The 14,887-nt window shown below is 54.6% G+C and overlaps 2 protein-coding genes across 3 annotated transcripts in view; both read left to right on the top strand.

Annotated features, from left to right (window-relative positions):
- The first annotated feature begins 344 nt into the window (after positions 1–344).
- canx (calnexin) lies at positions 345–7,907 on the top strand. Of its 2 annotated transcripts, none has more exons than XM_024260434.2 (15): positions 345–497; positions 2,620–2,850; positions 3,028–3,101; positions 3,181–3,239; positions 3,682–3,823; positions 3,906–3,987; positions 4,209–4,401; positions 4,475–4,664; positions 4,730–4,843; positions 4,916–5,072; positions 5,146–5,361; positions 5,649–5,768; positions 6,767–6,863; positions 6,928–6,986; positions 7,053–7,907. In XM_024260434.2, the coding sequence occupies exons 2-15, from the start codon at positions 2,623–2,625 to the stop codon at positions 7,107–7,109; spliced, it is 1,788 nt and encodes a 595-aa protein (XP_024116202.1). In that variant the 5' UTR covers positions 345–497; positions 2,620–2,622; the 3' UTR covers positions 7,110–7,907. The 2 variants fall into 2 exon arrangements, with proteins under 2 accessions (XP_024116202.1, XP_024116200.1); XM_024260432.2 differs by having other exon boundaries at positions 6,764–6,863.
- Positions 7,908–10,503: 2,596 nt separating this feature from the next.
- Positions 10,504–14,887, top strand: part of maml1 (mastermind-like transcriptional coactivator 1) — a gene marked incomplete in the record, with an annotated part of 13,871 nt that continues 9,487 nt past the window's right edge. Inside the window, 3 exon segments of the mRNA XM_024260427.2 lie at positions 10,504–10,849; positions 12,192–12,478; positions 14,180–14,887. Coding sequence (XP_024116195.1) covers positions 12,197–12,478; positions 14,180–14,887 — 990 coding nt within the window.

The following is a 14,887-nucleotide window of genomic DNA, read 5'->3' as shown; positions in this document are numbered from 1 at the left end:
TCAAGAACTAGAACCAACAAATGTTTGTTCCTGTATCAGAAAAAAGCGGAGAAAATCTGCCTGATCCACCTTCAGATCTGAACAAGATTTAAGCATGAAAGACAAAGATTTACAACAAATCCAAGCATCATAAACAAAGACTAAAAGGAAAAACATTCATATTAAATGCAAAGATTAAAATTAAACTTTAAAGGCAAAGATTAAACTAAAAATCAGATGAAGAAAGCTCCGTTTCAATCTCAGCGAAAACTTCTTCGACCAATCAGCGCTCACTTCCTGTGGGCTGTCGGCCTATCGCCGCTGTCCACGAGATGCAGCTCCAAGGGGAGGTCTGACCAGAGCTGTTTCCGCCAATCAGCAGGTGACAGTTGACAGGCCCCGCCCACGCGGCCCCTCCCAGTGGCCAATAGGCGTCGGAGCCGAGCGGTCCGTAGCCTGCCGTGTCCCACGTGACCTCCCCTCAGTGGTTCCCAGGCGGTCATAGCGAGCAGCCCGAGGTAAGTGGACCGACGAAGTGTCCCGTTTTGACGCCGAAACTTTGCGGGGTTCGACCTTGAACGGGTTGGAACGGGTCCGTTTGGGTCGGGAGACTTCCGGCCGGACGCAGAAACCCGCCGAGCCGCGCGGCTCGCGCCAGGTAACGACCTGCAGCTAGCTAGCAGGCTGGCCGCGGCTGGGCCTCCGCGTCGAGAGCCCAGAACCGGGACTCGAACGCGTTAAGGCCCACCTGCGCCTGAGGTCATCTGAAACCAACCTGTCCTCGCGCGTCCGGGTGGAGGTTCGAGCGCCGGCGGGGGCGGCCGCTCCGGCGCCGGTGCAGCGGCTCGATCCCGGGCTGTCACGCGCGTTCGGGACTCGAACAGAAACGTAACGGCGGAATAAATCTGGTGTCTGACGGCGGCGGAAGTGTTAGTCTGGAGGTCGAGTTCGAGTCCTCTCTTCCAGAACCTTCTGGTTCGTACCGAACCTTTACAGCTCTGAGGTACTTTAGAGCATCAGATGTGATCCGAACTCAGATCCAGGATGAAGCCTTCTGCTCTGGTTCTGGAGGTTCTCATCACACCAGGCAAGGAGTTCTGATCCAATACGTTCAGAGGAACCTGGACCTGGTCTCGGTGGATGATCCAGAAGTTGGTTCTAGTGTGTGCTGGGATGAAGTCAGTGTCTGCATGATGACACCTGCTCTCCAAGGTGAACCCTGCAGCTGCAGGACCAGCCTGGCCTGCTGCTCACCTGCAGCTGCTCACCTGCAGCTGCTCACCTGCAGCCGCTCACCTGCAGCCGCTCACCTGCAGCTGCTCACCTGCAGCCCGGGATGCCGCAGGTGTCTGCGGCGTTCTCAGAACCAGAGTTTCCTGCTCTGTGGACTCACCTGAGAAGATCTGCGGGCCCGTGGTTGAAGTGTAACCCGCACGTCCAGTTTGGTGACGAGTTAACAGGTTTACCTGTAAATGAGGCGGAGCGACGGCGCCCCGACCCCCCACTTTCACTTTTTAAACATTCACGTGTTCTCAACGAAGAGAAAACGAAGGTGAACGTTACCATGGCAACAGACACCACGCGGAGGAAACAAACGTCTGGATCGTAGTTTGACAACAGGAGTGTTTAACCCTTCAACCTCCACGTGGTCACTGGTTAACAGACCCCTCCCCCTCCCTCTCATGAGGAAGTGGTGGACCGCCGTGTCGCCAGCACCATGACAGAACGTGCTGCTGATGCTGGGAGGACCGGCTCTCCTGCCAGATCAGGAGGTTCATGGACCTCAGCATCAGTCGGTTCCGTCGGTGAACAGCTGATCCGTCACCAGAGCCAGGGAACCCAAGGCATCAATGACCCGAACATCCAGCTGGTTACGTTCTGGTTTGGAGGCGGACAGAACTTCTGAGGATCCTGATCAGTCTGAATGTTTGGAGGATGCTGCCCCCCCCCCACCCCAGTCTAATCTGCAGCAGGTAATCAGATTACTGTCTGCCGTTAGCGTGCAGCAGCTGTGCGGGCTCAGACCAGCAGAACCTTCCTGCAGGATTGTTTCACAATCGTTTGCCGCCCCCCAGCCCAAACCTCTGACAGCGGCTCGGTCTCCGTGGTTACATGTTTGTCCCGGAGCCCCTCCCTCCAGCTCAGGTGTGTCAGGTTTGGGGGGGTGGTTGATGTGCTGAGTAGCTAATCCGTGGGGTGTTGCAGTAATCCCAGAGGCTGTAATCTCATTAACCAAGAAGACGCTGAGGGGCGTGGCCTGTGGGTGCTGGCTGGTCTCCATGGCGATGGGTATGTGTGTATGTGGGAGGGGGGGTATTTAAAAAAGCAAAGAGTTCTTATTATGATGGTTGGATATAAATGAAGGGCGGCCCAGTGGCTGTGTGGACGGCAGATGTGCGGGACAACGGGGTTCGATTCCCAGTGTGGGTCCTCAGGCAGGACGCTGCACACCCACACAGCGCCGCTCATCCTACACCACAGCCAAAACCGCCACCCTCGACCATCCGTGCAGACAGACGTTTAGACCAGAGGACCTGAACGTCTGGAGGGTTCTGGTTCTGAACAAGCTTTAATGGAACACCTGAGCGGACCTTCATCCGACAGGTGAGCTCTGATGAAGCTCCTCCTCTTCCCCCTCAGATCATGCATCTGCGCGCGGCGTTGTTCCTTCTCCTGGCGGCGGGCGTCCTCCTCAGTGTGGCGCCCGTCTCCCGGGCCGAGGACGCTTTAGAGGACGGCTTAGACGACGACATGGACGTGGAGGACGAGCTGGATCTGGGTCTGGCTGGAGCCGACGACGAAGACGAGGGACTGGAGGAAGAGGGGGAGGACGAAGCCCCGCCTCCTCCTAAGGCCCCTCCTGCACCGAAGGTACGACCCGGACTCTAACATTCAGGACACACCAGAACTCTAGACCGGCAGAGCCTAGACTTCATCTGTAACGGAGAGCTGTGAGTGGACCGTGTTGGATCAGAACCAGGACATCCGGACCGAGGACACGCCTCCTCCATGAAGGAGCTGTTGCTCATCGTCCTCCTCTGTGTTCAGGTGACCTACAAGGCCCCGGAGCCGATGGGGGAGCACTTCTTTGCAGAGTCTTTTGACCGCGGGACCCTGGACGGGTAAGCTGCTCACGCGGTTCTGTCAGAACGGACCTGCGGTCCTCCTGTGTGTCTCTGACTAAAGTGTCTGTGCTTCCAGGTGGGTTCTGTCCAAGGCCAAGAAGGAGGACGCCGACGAAGAGATCGCCAAGTACGACGGTGGGTTCTGGTCCACAGCAGACGCACATTTGGGTTCTGGTCCACAGCAGACGCACATTTGGGTTCTGGTCCACAGCAGACGCACATTTGGGTTCTGGTCCACAGCAGCTTCTCTTCCACTCAGACAGTGGCGGAACCACTGCTGACCCGGTTCCTGAGCCCATTTTCCTGTCACATACTCTCTGGATCTTTCTTCGTAAAAGAAGCTCCGCCTTCACAGCTGTCAACTGTGAAGGCGGAGCTTCACTGCTGTGGGTGGAGCTTGAATGTCTGAAGCTTTTCCTGAAGTGATCCGTTGGATCTTCTGGATCACATTCCAGCCTCTTAGAGATTTCTGCAAACACAGATGTGATCAAATGAACTTCAGATCATCAGAATGTTGGGAGGAGACTCAGATCTTTGCTGGGGGGTTTCTTTAAGCTGATGATGATGATGATCACAGGTAAATGGGCCGTGGAGGAGATGAAGGACAGTAAGCTCCCTGGAGACAAAGGTCTGGTTCTGAAGTCGCGAGCCAAGCATCACGCCATCTCTGCCCCGCTGCTGCGACCTTTCACCTTCGACGCCGCGCCGCTCATCATCCAGTAAGAGCCGCTCCTTTGCAGCGTGTCCGCTCAGACTCCTCCCTTTCAGGCTCCTCCCCCTTACTCTGGTTCTCCTCCGCAGGTACGAGGTGAACTTCCAGTCTGGCATCGACTGCGGCGGTGCCTACGTCAAGCTGCTGACCCAGACGCCGGAGCTGAACCTGGTCAGTACCCTCAACCTTTGACCTTTAACCTGAGCGGGCCGGTTCTAGTTAGCGGCTTGACTTAAAGGTGACGCAAGTCTCCATTAACCGAGGAGATTCTGCAGAGCAGATCAGAACCCGGTCCGGTTTTTGCTCAGATCAGAACCCGGTGCAAAACCTGGTCCGGTTTCTGCTCAGACCCGCCCCCTCCTACCTGGTGCTAACCCGCTCCTTGTCTGCAGGACCAGTTTGTGGACAAAACGCCGTACACCATCATGTTTGGACCCGACAAATGCGGCGAAGACTACAAGCTCCACTTCATCTTCCGGCACAAGAATCCTAAAACTGGAGAGTTCGAGGAGAAACATGCCAAGAAGCCAGACGCCGACCTGCGCTCCTACTTCACCGACAAGAAGACGCACCTGTTCAGTCTGGGTACGCCGCGGCACGCCGCTCCGCATGGACGCTCGTCTGCTCTCACTCCAGCTAACTCTGTGTCGCCCTCTAGTGGTGAACCCGGACAACAGCTTTGAGGTGCTGGTGGACCAGACGGTGGTCAACAGCGGGAACCTGCTGAAGGACATGACCCCCCCAGTCAACCCCCCCGCTGAGATCGAGGACCCCGAAGACCAGAAACCAGAGGACTGGGACGAGAGGCCCAAGATCCAGGACCCGGACGCCGCCAAGCCCGAAGACTGGTAAGTGTCAGAACCCAGGGTCTGCTTTGGATCGGGCCCCCGTGTTCACTCTGTGCTGTCCTCAGGGACGAGGACGCCCCCGCCCAGATCCCCGATGACAACGCCGTCAAACCAGACGGCTGGCTGGACGACGAGCCCGAGTACATCGGAGACCCTGATGCCATCAAGCCTGACGACTGGTGAGTTACTATGACAACCACCCACCTGTCCCCACCCCCAATCCCCCCTCACAGCACCCGTCTGTCCATCAGGGACGAGGACATGGACGGGGAATGGGAGGCCCCCCAGGTCCCCAACCCCGCCTGTGAGAGCGCCCCCGGCTGCGGTGAATGGAAACGACCAATGGTGGACAACCCCAACTACAAGGGCAAGTGGAAGCCCCCCATGATCGACAACCCCAACTACCAGGTGGGTCTGCGGCTCTGTGGATGGTGGACCGTCCAGAACCAGAACCCCTAAGCTGAAGGTTTCTGACTTCTAGGGCATCTGGAAACCCAGGAAGATCCCCAACCCGGCCTTCTTCGAGGACCTGACGCCCTTCAGGATGACGGCCTTCAGCGCCGTGGGGCTGGAGCTCTGGTCCATGACCTCCGACATCTTCTTCGACAACTTCTTCATCACCAACGACCGCAACACGGCCGACCGCTGGGCTGCTGACGGCTGGGGCCTGAAGAAGGCAGCGGAGGGCGCCGCAGAGGTCAGTCCAGGTCATGGGGGTCTGCTTTGGTCGAAGCCGACCATCCAGTCACCATGGGGGCGGAGCAACCACACGCTTTAAGAATACAGGGCAAAACAAGCTTTTGGGTTTGTTTGTGGATGTGTCTCACTCTCTCTCACTAACTCACTGTCTTCCTCTCACTGTATGCATGTGTCTCTCTCTCTCTCACTGGATGCATGTCTCTCTCTCTCTCTCTCTCTCTCTCTGTCTCTCTCTCACTGGATGCATGTCTCTCTCTCTCTCTCTAACCGTGTGTGTTGTTGCAGCCCGGTCTGGCTGCGCAGATGCTGACGGCTGCAGAGGAACGCCCGTGGCTCTGGATCGTCTACGTTCTGACTGTTGGTCTTCCGCTAGTCCTGCTGTTTGTGTTCTGCTGCTCTGGCAAGGTAACACACACACAAACATGCACACACACACACACACACACACACACGTGCACGCTGGTGTCCATGTGGTATGTAGGAAGGATCTGATGGTTGTCAGAGATTTCATTTATGTCTGGGGTTTGACCGGGTTTGTTCATGTCGACCCAGTCTGCTGAGTTCTTGGTGAAGTTCTGATCCGTAGAGTCTAGGGTCAGAATGTACCCATCTTCTCGGCTCTGCTTTCAGGGGGCGGGGTCAGATTGTCCTGCCCCTCCCACCTGTGTGGTTAACCTGTGACGGCCTGTCCGCAGAGCGCTGCCGCTCAGGGTCACCTCAGTCTGACCGGCTTACAGGAGGAGTTCGGCCGAGCCGGACGGCCGAAACGCCCCGCCCCCTCTGGCACGGTGACTGCTGATTCGCCGCTGGTGTTAGCGTTGCGTGCGTGTCTGTGCTGTAGTGTAGTTTGTGTTCTGCAGCTGTGTGGTTTCATCGTCTGCAGGATCCACAGCGCTCTGGTCCAAAGTCCTGGTCTGGGGGTGGGGGGTGGGTGGTCTGGACCTTAAGGCCACTGGGCTGCTTCTCTTCAGGCTCCTCCTCTTCCTGGTTCAGGATTTGGTAGTTCAGGTGAACTCACCTGTGGAAAACCGCTCAGATGAAACCTGGTGGAAGCAGCCATTGTGTTTTCAGAACAGGTTCTGTTCGGACCAGTTCACGCCTCCCAGACCTTCAGAACCACTTTCTGTGTGACAGATGAAAGTTTTAGAATCTGCAGACGGCCCGGTTCTGGTTTCTTCTGGAGTGCTCTTATGGAAGCCTCTAATGACCTGAAGCTGAGGAACATGAAGCGGTTCTGAACCAGAACTGGACCGGCTCTGGTGGTTTTGAACTTACTGACTGTGACCTCTGACCTTGGCCTTGTGGGCGTCTGAGACGGTGAAAACGGCTCAGAGTGAGTCCTCTGGGTAGAGTACAGGATCTCTGATGAGCTGCTAACGTCTGCTGTGTTTGCTGTGAAGAAGAAGAGCGCGGCTTCTCCGGCTGACTACAAGAAGACGGACGAGCCCCAGCCGGACGTGAAGGAGGAGGAAGAGGAGGAGGAAGAGGAGAAGAGTGCAGGTGGGTTCTGGTCCGGATGCTGCGGGCTTCACCGTTTCCCGGTGTAAACGCTGCTTTCTTCCAGCTGCAGAGAAGAACGAGGAAGAGGACGAAGAGGAGGAGAAGAACGAGACTGGAGACGAGGTGAGGACAGCTCCACAGAACCGCTCCTTCCTTTGAACCCGGGTCAGAACCGCTCTGTGTGCTCAGCAGAAGCTGGAGGACGAGCTCCGAAGATCCCGCCGGAACCGGACCAGGAAGGACTGAGGTGCCGGTCCAAACCTTCACTCCCCCCCTCTCCTGTCCTCCTCCTCCTCTCTGAGGCCGTGACGCCTCACAGGAACCAGTGAAGCGGCGGCGGCGACGGGACGTGGTCCACCTGCAGCCCAGCAGCACCGAGTCCGACTAAAGCATTTACCTGAAATTCACCAAAACTTCCTGCATCATTCCTGAGCAGCCGTGAGGCTCCGCCCCACCTCTGCTCATCAGCCAATCAGCAGCCAGACTGGGTCTGCTCCAGGGACCTAACCCCCCCTCCCCCCAGTGACCCCACTAACTACTAACAGCTGCTAGTTTCTGACCGGGAGCTGGAACCTTCCCTCCTGTTCTGGTGGGCCCATTTCGGGTCAGAACCAGGCCTTTGGTGGTCCTGTTAGACAGAAGCTGTCGCCGTGACGATGTCGACCCCCTCCCCCGATCACGCCACTGTGGTTCCCGTCTGTTGATCATGTGATGTCATCCGAAGGCTTCAGTCCGAGCCGGGTCATGTCTAACTCCGCCCCCGAGCCAGAACTCTGAGGAGCTGCAGCTTCATCGTCGTAGATCAGCAGCACTGTGACCCCCCCCCCCCCGCAGTGCTGCGACACGTTTAAAGACTGAACACTGAACTCTGGATCTGCTGGTGAAACTTTAACTCTAACTTAGTCGCCTCCGTGCTGGCCCGGCCCGTTTGGACCAACACGCCGCAAGATTAGAAAATACTGTGATGCAGGCTGGTGTGTGCGTGTGTGTACGTACGTGTGTGAGTCGATTTTGTTTTGAATAAAAAGGCCAAATGGAACCAGGTCCAAGAGTCAGTCTTTCTTTAATATTTATGAAAAATCAGGCCCGACTCGGTTTAAAACTGGTCTTCAGCAGGTTCTGCTCTGCAGAACATGAAACTGCAAACATAACGCACTCAAAGACAATACAGACAATGTAGATGGAGGGGGGCAACATCCACATCAGTGGTTGCAACTGTCTGTGTAAATTAACCTTTAGGCCACGCCCACAAGGGGGTGGGGCTTCCATTTTCAGTAACAAGAGAAGCTGAGATGGTCTTCAGGCTATGAGGGTCACCTCACAGGTGGTCTGCTGTTACTGCAGACTCTACAGGTGTCAAAGCTTCAGATCTTAGGCTGGACCAAAAAAGTTTGAGATGTAGAGAAAACCGGATGTTTGTTTACCTGACAGATTCTCAGAGTAGTGAGGTAACAGAATCAGCTGGTTACTGTTCATGACGGCCTCCATGTGTTCAGTCGGTCTGAACTGAACATTCTAAAGGACGAAGCTTCTCAATGAAGCATCAGTTCCAACATTCAGTCAGCCACAAACACACAACGCCGTTTCACAAATGACCACAACAGGGTCACAGCACACCTTTCAGTTGGTCGTAGTCAGTCAGGTGTTGCAGGTGAACTTGGTGAGTCTGTCATCAGCAGACCAACATCCAGACTCAGGACTACTGTCAGAGTTTGTGACAGATCCAGCAGTGGAGACCCTAAAGACTTCTGACGTGGTTTAGCAGACGCCACACACCTGCAGCCCGTTCACCAGGGGTGTTCTACGGTTTAAACCATTGGACTCCACCTCTGACTGGAATGACAGACGACTGCTGCAGGTAAAACACCACCGTGAACGTCCTGTTCACTGATGAGATCTGGTCACCTGACTGAACAGCTGTACTCACAAGTTTACCTGGAAGAAATGAGGAATTGCAGGATATTTTTCTGAAAGATGAATAAGAACACAAAGTTTTTTTTCCTCTCTTAGATAGACGAAGTCATTTATTATTGACAACAGTGTTAGCACTTAACGAATATCCTCCAGCTGAAGAGTTTTCCTCCAGGATCTCTTCCTGCACTCATCTGGTTTCCTGAGTTTTTGTAGCTCACACATCAAAAACCATCAGCGACCGCCTCCGTGTTTCACAGTAGGAATAGTTATTTTCACCAGAGGCCTTGTTGACTCCTCTGTAAATGTAGAGTTTGAGGTTGTGTCCAAACAGTTCCATCTTCTCAGTACAAATGAAGTTTGGAGGCGTGTTTCTGAGCTGTTTGCTGTTTTGTCAGCAGATGTTTTGTGGTGTTTGCTCAAAAAAGGTTTCTTCTAGTGATTCGACCATTCAGCCATTGTTCTTCAGGTACCTCCTTATTCTAGAAACACCCACCCCCGTTTTTTAGAGTCCTGGATCACAGCTGAAGTTATTTATGGGTTTTTCTTTGGATTCCTGATGATTTTTCTGGCAGAAATGTTTGACCGTGGTGGTTTGGTTTCAACAGAACTCCTCACTTTCAACTCCTTCATCAAAGTTTGAACTCTGCTGACAGACATTCTCAGTTCCTTGGACATCTTCTATCCTTTCCTGGTTTGTACAGTTCAGTTACCTTTTCCCATAGATATTTTGACGGCTCTTTAGCTTTCCTTGTGATTCAGGATCCAGAAATGTCAGGGCAGCTCTGGAGGAAGGGTCTGCTTGGAGCCCAGAAACTCCCAGACCTATAGTGCACACACTGATTACAGGTGAACGAGTCCCAGGTGAGGGTCCTTTGGAAAAGTTTCTGTGGTCGTTCTGATATAAAAAGGGTCAACAGATTTTTTAACAAGAAATAGCTTCAGCCAACCCCTAGAAATGAGTGTGATGAAGGTTTTTGTGTTATCATTCATATTCTATGACTGAGGAATCATCATCTCTTCCAGGGTGTGTAAACTTATGAACACAGCTATAGCACTGATGGAAAGAAAGAGTAAAAGTTATCACCTCAGAACAGTATGAGGCTGGTGAGCCACAGACGTCGCTGCAGCAAATGATGGACAGACTTCATATTAACATGGTTGATTTTTGTTATTTGGATGAACTTTATTGTCTTCATCTTGGGGTAATAAATATCAAACTATTGAATATCAAGTATCAATCTTGTTCATTATTGCTACTATGAAAGTGAACTTTTATGCTATGTATTTTATTAAAATTCAGAACAAATAGGAAAAAAAATCTTCATAGGGAGTAGTGAACATACAGTATATTCACTACTATGGAATTACTGCATTGGATAGATTATTTCAGTAAATTTACCAGTAGTTCAAGGATTTGACCAGTTTTAGAACCTTTTGGTTTGATATTAATCTGAAGGAATCATTAGATTTGTTTAATCATCTTGTTAAACATTAATTAACTTAAAGGTTTTTGACATTTGCAACATTAAATGACTTTTCCTGTTTTAATAAACTTCTCCGTGAGCAGTTTGGTTTCTTATCGCGTCTACTTGCGCAGAACTCCATGTTTTCTATTTAAATGAACAAATGTAAACAGTTTGAATTGTTTCACCTCAACTGAACAAACCCGGACTCCTGATTGGCCTCCCCGGTCGCTGCTTGAAGCTGACTGGTTGTTTCTGCTGTCAGTCAACAGGGGGCGGGACCATGTCCAGCTCCAATCGCTCATTGAAAAAAAGAGAAAGTTTTCAAGATGGCGGAGCTGGGCTGCTTTGGAAAACAATAGAAACTCGGAGGCTCGAGGCTCCGAACAGAACCGAACCGCACACGGCCCGCGCCCGGCCGGCTGGGTGTCATCCGCGGGGCAGACTCGGAACTCGGTGGTTGGACGGGATGAGGACCGGTTCCGGGGCTCCGGGCCGGCCTCCACGCCGCTGCTGAAGCGGGGCGCTGCGGGCTAGCAGCTAACGGCTCCGGGATCAGCTGTTCCGCGGGCAGATGCTGTAGGAGCGGCGGGCACACTCGGCCTCATAGTGAGTCTAATGGACCCTTCCATGTCCTCCTCGGTTCTTCTGCACCTCCGAACCCGGAGTTTGGACCGGAAGTGTGAGTTTGCGAGCTGGAGGTCTGCTGCCAAGTTTCAGAATGTCGCTAGCTGCTCTGCGCTATTCAAGCTAATGTCGACAAGCAGCAAAATAAAAGTTTCAGGAAAGTTCGAGCGCCGGCAGACACCCGCTACACCACCACCACACAAACGCGGCCCGGGTCAGAACCTCCGGGCGTTAAACCGAAGAACCGTTTCCGTCTGACCGGTCCGCTGAGGGCAGAACTCTGAGTGGAGGAATGCGCTAACTGCCCCGATCCGCCCCGGACTCAGCGGGAGGGTTCTGGAGACCGGAGCGGGTTCTGGAACCGGGGTGGGTTTAGGGACATTAAGCGGGTTCTGGAACTGGGGCGGGTTCAGTGACCCGGTACTCTGCGGGAGACCAGAGCGGGTTCTGGAACCGGGACAGTTTCAGGGACATGGAGCGGGTTCTGGGACCCGGGCGGGTTTGGTGACCCGATACTCTGCAGGTTCTGGAACCAGGGCGGGTATAGTGACCCGGTACTCTGCGGGAGACCAGAGCGGGTTCTGGAGACTGGAGCGGGTTCAGGAGCCGGGAGAGTTTCAGGGACCTGAAGCGGGTTCTGGAACTGGGGGGAGGTCTGGAACCGGGGCGGGTATAGTGACCCGGTACTCTGCGGGAGGCCGGAGTGGGTTCTGGAACCGGGGCGGGTTTAGTGACCCAGTACTCTGCGGGAGACCGCAGCGGGTTCAGGAGCCGGGAAAGTTTCATGGACCTGGAGCGGGTTCTGGGACCCTGGCGGGTTTGGTGACCCGATACTCTGCGGGTTCTGGAACCGGGGTGGGTTTAGTGACCCGGTACTCTGCGGGAGACCGGAGTGGGTTCTGGAACCGGGGCGGGTATAGTGACCCGGTACTCTGCGGGAGACCGCAGCGGGTTCAGGAGCCGGGAGAGTTTCAGGGACCTGAAGCGGGTTCGGGAACTCATAGTGGGTTCAGGGACCTGGGGCGTGTTCTGAGACTGAGACAGGTTCATGGTCCCGGGACAGGTTCTGGAACCAGAGTGATCGGGGTTTCTGTAGCGTGGAGGGGTCTGTAGATCCGGTGGGTCGGAGTTCCTGTTAGGGTGGAGGACCGGAGCCGGCGGCCCCTAAACCTCGGCTCTCGTCCCGGCAGTGACAGCTCAGTGACCGGGGGTCATTAGCGAGACAAAACCTCTGTGGGGCTTTTGTGAGGAGGGGTGCAGATCCCGGTTCTGTAGACGAACCCTCACCCTCCCGTCCTGATTGATCGTGGCGGTTTGTTTACAGCGGTGATGGAGCGACTCCGCCGGAAGATCGAGCTCTACCGTCAGCATCAAATCAACTGCGAGAGCCGCTACGAGAAGGCGTCGGTGGAGCGGCTGGAGCTGGAGCGGCAGCAGACCGTCGCCCTGCACCAGCGCTGCCTGCAGACCAAAGCCAAGCGGGCCAGCAAGCACCGCCAGCCCCCGCCCAGCGGCGACCAGGCCGGGCAGAGAGCGGCGGCCGCCGGCGCGGAACACGGAGAGAATGGGGGAACGGCGCCGGAGCAGAGCCGGAACAGCACGCTGATAGCGGTGAGTGTGCACAGACGCGTCGGGGGAGGAGCACTCGGCACGTCCTGTGATGAGGACTCGAACACCTGCAGGTGTGCGTGAGGACTCGAACACCTGCAGGTGTGCGTGAGGACTCGGACACCTGCAGGTGTGCGTGAGGACTCGGACACCTGCAGGTGTGCGTGAGGACTCAGACACACCTGCAGGTGTGCGTGAGGACTCGGACACCTGCAGGTGTGCGTGAGGACTCGGACACCTGCAGGTGTGCGTGAGGACTCGGACACCTGCAGGTGTGTGTAGAGGTATGAAAGTGGAGGATGTGACGCTGGAGATATTGAACTATTTACTGTATTTCTTTGAAAGCAACTTTAGCTTCATCATCTGGACAAAAACAATCAAGAAAAGATGAACTTTCTCTCTGAAATGATGTTTTCTTTCCTGTTGATCACTATGCACTGGAGCTGTTACCATGACAACGCGACTCATCGCGTTTTTAATGATCCGCTTTTTGTGAAAATTGAGTGTAATTTCAACATAAAACAGAACAGAATCTCTAATGAATGATTTATTTTTGGTAGCTGAGTGTTTTATGAGCACTCGGTTATATTTGCATCAACTTTACACCATAAGTTTATCTAAACCACGTGTCAAAGTCAAGGCCCGGGGGCCGGATCCGGCCCTCCAGATCATTCTATCCGGCCCTCCAGATCATTCTATCCGGCCCTCCAGATCATTTTGTTTTATTGTGAGTAATGGCCCCATGTTATCTTGAGCTCATTTCCAACTTGAAAAATTTTGACTAAATATATTTTCATGGAGAGTAAAATATTGAAAGGCTTTTTTCATTTTTTTAGGCTATTTTGGCGTTTAGCTAATATCATAGCCGACACCCCTGAAACCAAAGTAGTTTCAGTCAACAGTATACCAGATGACTTGATGAAGTTTATATTTGGGGTTTTCCTCTAGAGAGGGGGCAGGTGAAACAGTTCTCGCAGCAGGTGCATTATGGGAGGGCAGGTTGTGGGGGGGTCGTCCCAGTCTGCTGCCCCCCTGTGGTGGATGTGGAGGTGTTTGTTCCTGAGTGGAACGGCTGACGGCGGCAGAGCAGGAGCTGCTGGCTGACATGTTTGGAATTCCAGCAGGTCCACTCCGGAACGCCGGGAATGTCTGCGACTGAGCCAGTCACACATTCCTGGATGAGTCGCCGTTCGGGGGGGGGACTGCACTACACTGGGAGGGGCTCCTCCCAACCCCACCTTACACTCAAATACCCATAATCCTTCAGCTGTAGAACTCTGCCTTCGTCATGTCTGTTACCAAGGAGACGAGCAGGGGGGGTGTTTCTGGTTAAGGAGACGTTGAAGCTTTCTGCGCCCCCCCCACCACTGCGTCTTTTCTTGTTCTGGAAAACGAATGTTCTGATCCGCTGGGATGTTCTGATCAGCTGGGATGTTCTGATCCGCTGGGATGTTCTGATCCGCTGGGATGTTCTGATCCGCTGGGATGTTCTGATCCGCTGGGATAGTTCCACGGATCTTCCTCATGAAGACGATGATCTCAGCATTCTTCATCAGGGAGGTCTGACAGTGACCTCTTGACCCGAGACGTTTGACTGTAACAACGTTCCTAATCTGTGGTTGATGATCCGGTCGGTCACATGACTTATTGTTTGAGCTGACATAGAAGCCCCGCCCCCTGGTCTCTAACGGTTTGCTGCTTCAGTTGCAGGAGACGGTGAAGAGGAAGCTGGAGAGTGCCGGCTCTCCGCTCAGCAGAGAGCCGGCCAATGGATACGGCGAAGGTTTCCCCCCGAACAAGAAACCCAGTCTGGACAACGGCGCCCCCAATGGCGCCCTGCTGGACTCCAAACGGGGCATCAGCAACCTGCTGAGCTTCAACGGGACCAACGGGGGGGCCGCCGGGTCTGCCGACGGCGTTCAGGAGGGAGACCTGAACTTCCAGCGGAAGGAGATGAAGCAGGAGCCGGAGGACATCCTGCCCATCATGCCCCCGTCGGTGGGGGGCAACAACAGCCTGATCCCCGACCTGAACCTGAACGAGCAGGAGTGGAAGGAGCTGATGGAGGAGCTGAACTTCACCGTGCCCATCGAGGACATCCAGGACATCCTCAACAACGGCTTCGAGGACCGCAAAGACCCTCTGGAGCTGGCCCCCAGTCCCACCGGAGGGGGGGCTGTGGAGGGCGGACCCTCGGCCAGGGGGGGGCCATCTTCCAAGGGTTTGATCCCCCCGGATCTGGTCAGCGTCAAGGCGGAGTTTCCCTCGGCGTCTGCAGCCTTTGAGCAGGACCCCCACATGGGGTCCCCCCACGTCAGATCCACCCCCTCTGGACCCCCTCACCCCACCAGTTCCCCCGTCGCCTCCTCCGCCTCCTCTCCAGCTCTCGCATCCTCCCAGCCACCCCCTCCT

This window comes from Oryzias melastigma, linkage group LG10 (genome assembly GCF_002922805.2).
Source record: "Oryzias melastigma strain HK-1 linkage group LG10, ASM292280v2, whole genome shotgun sequence".
Taxonomy (NCBI): Eukaryota; Metazoa; Chordata; class Actinopteri; order Beloniformes; family Adrianichthyidae; genus Oryzias; species Oryzias melastigma.
The sequence above is the reverse complement of the archived record's forward strand: the minus strand, read 5'-3'. Positions and strand labels throughout refer to the sequence as shown.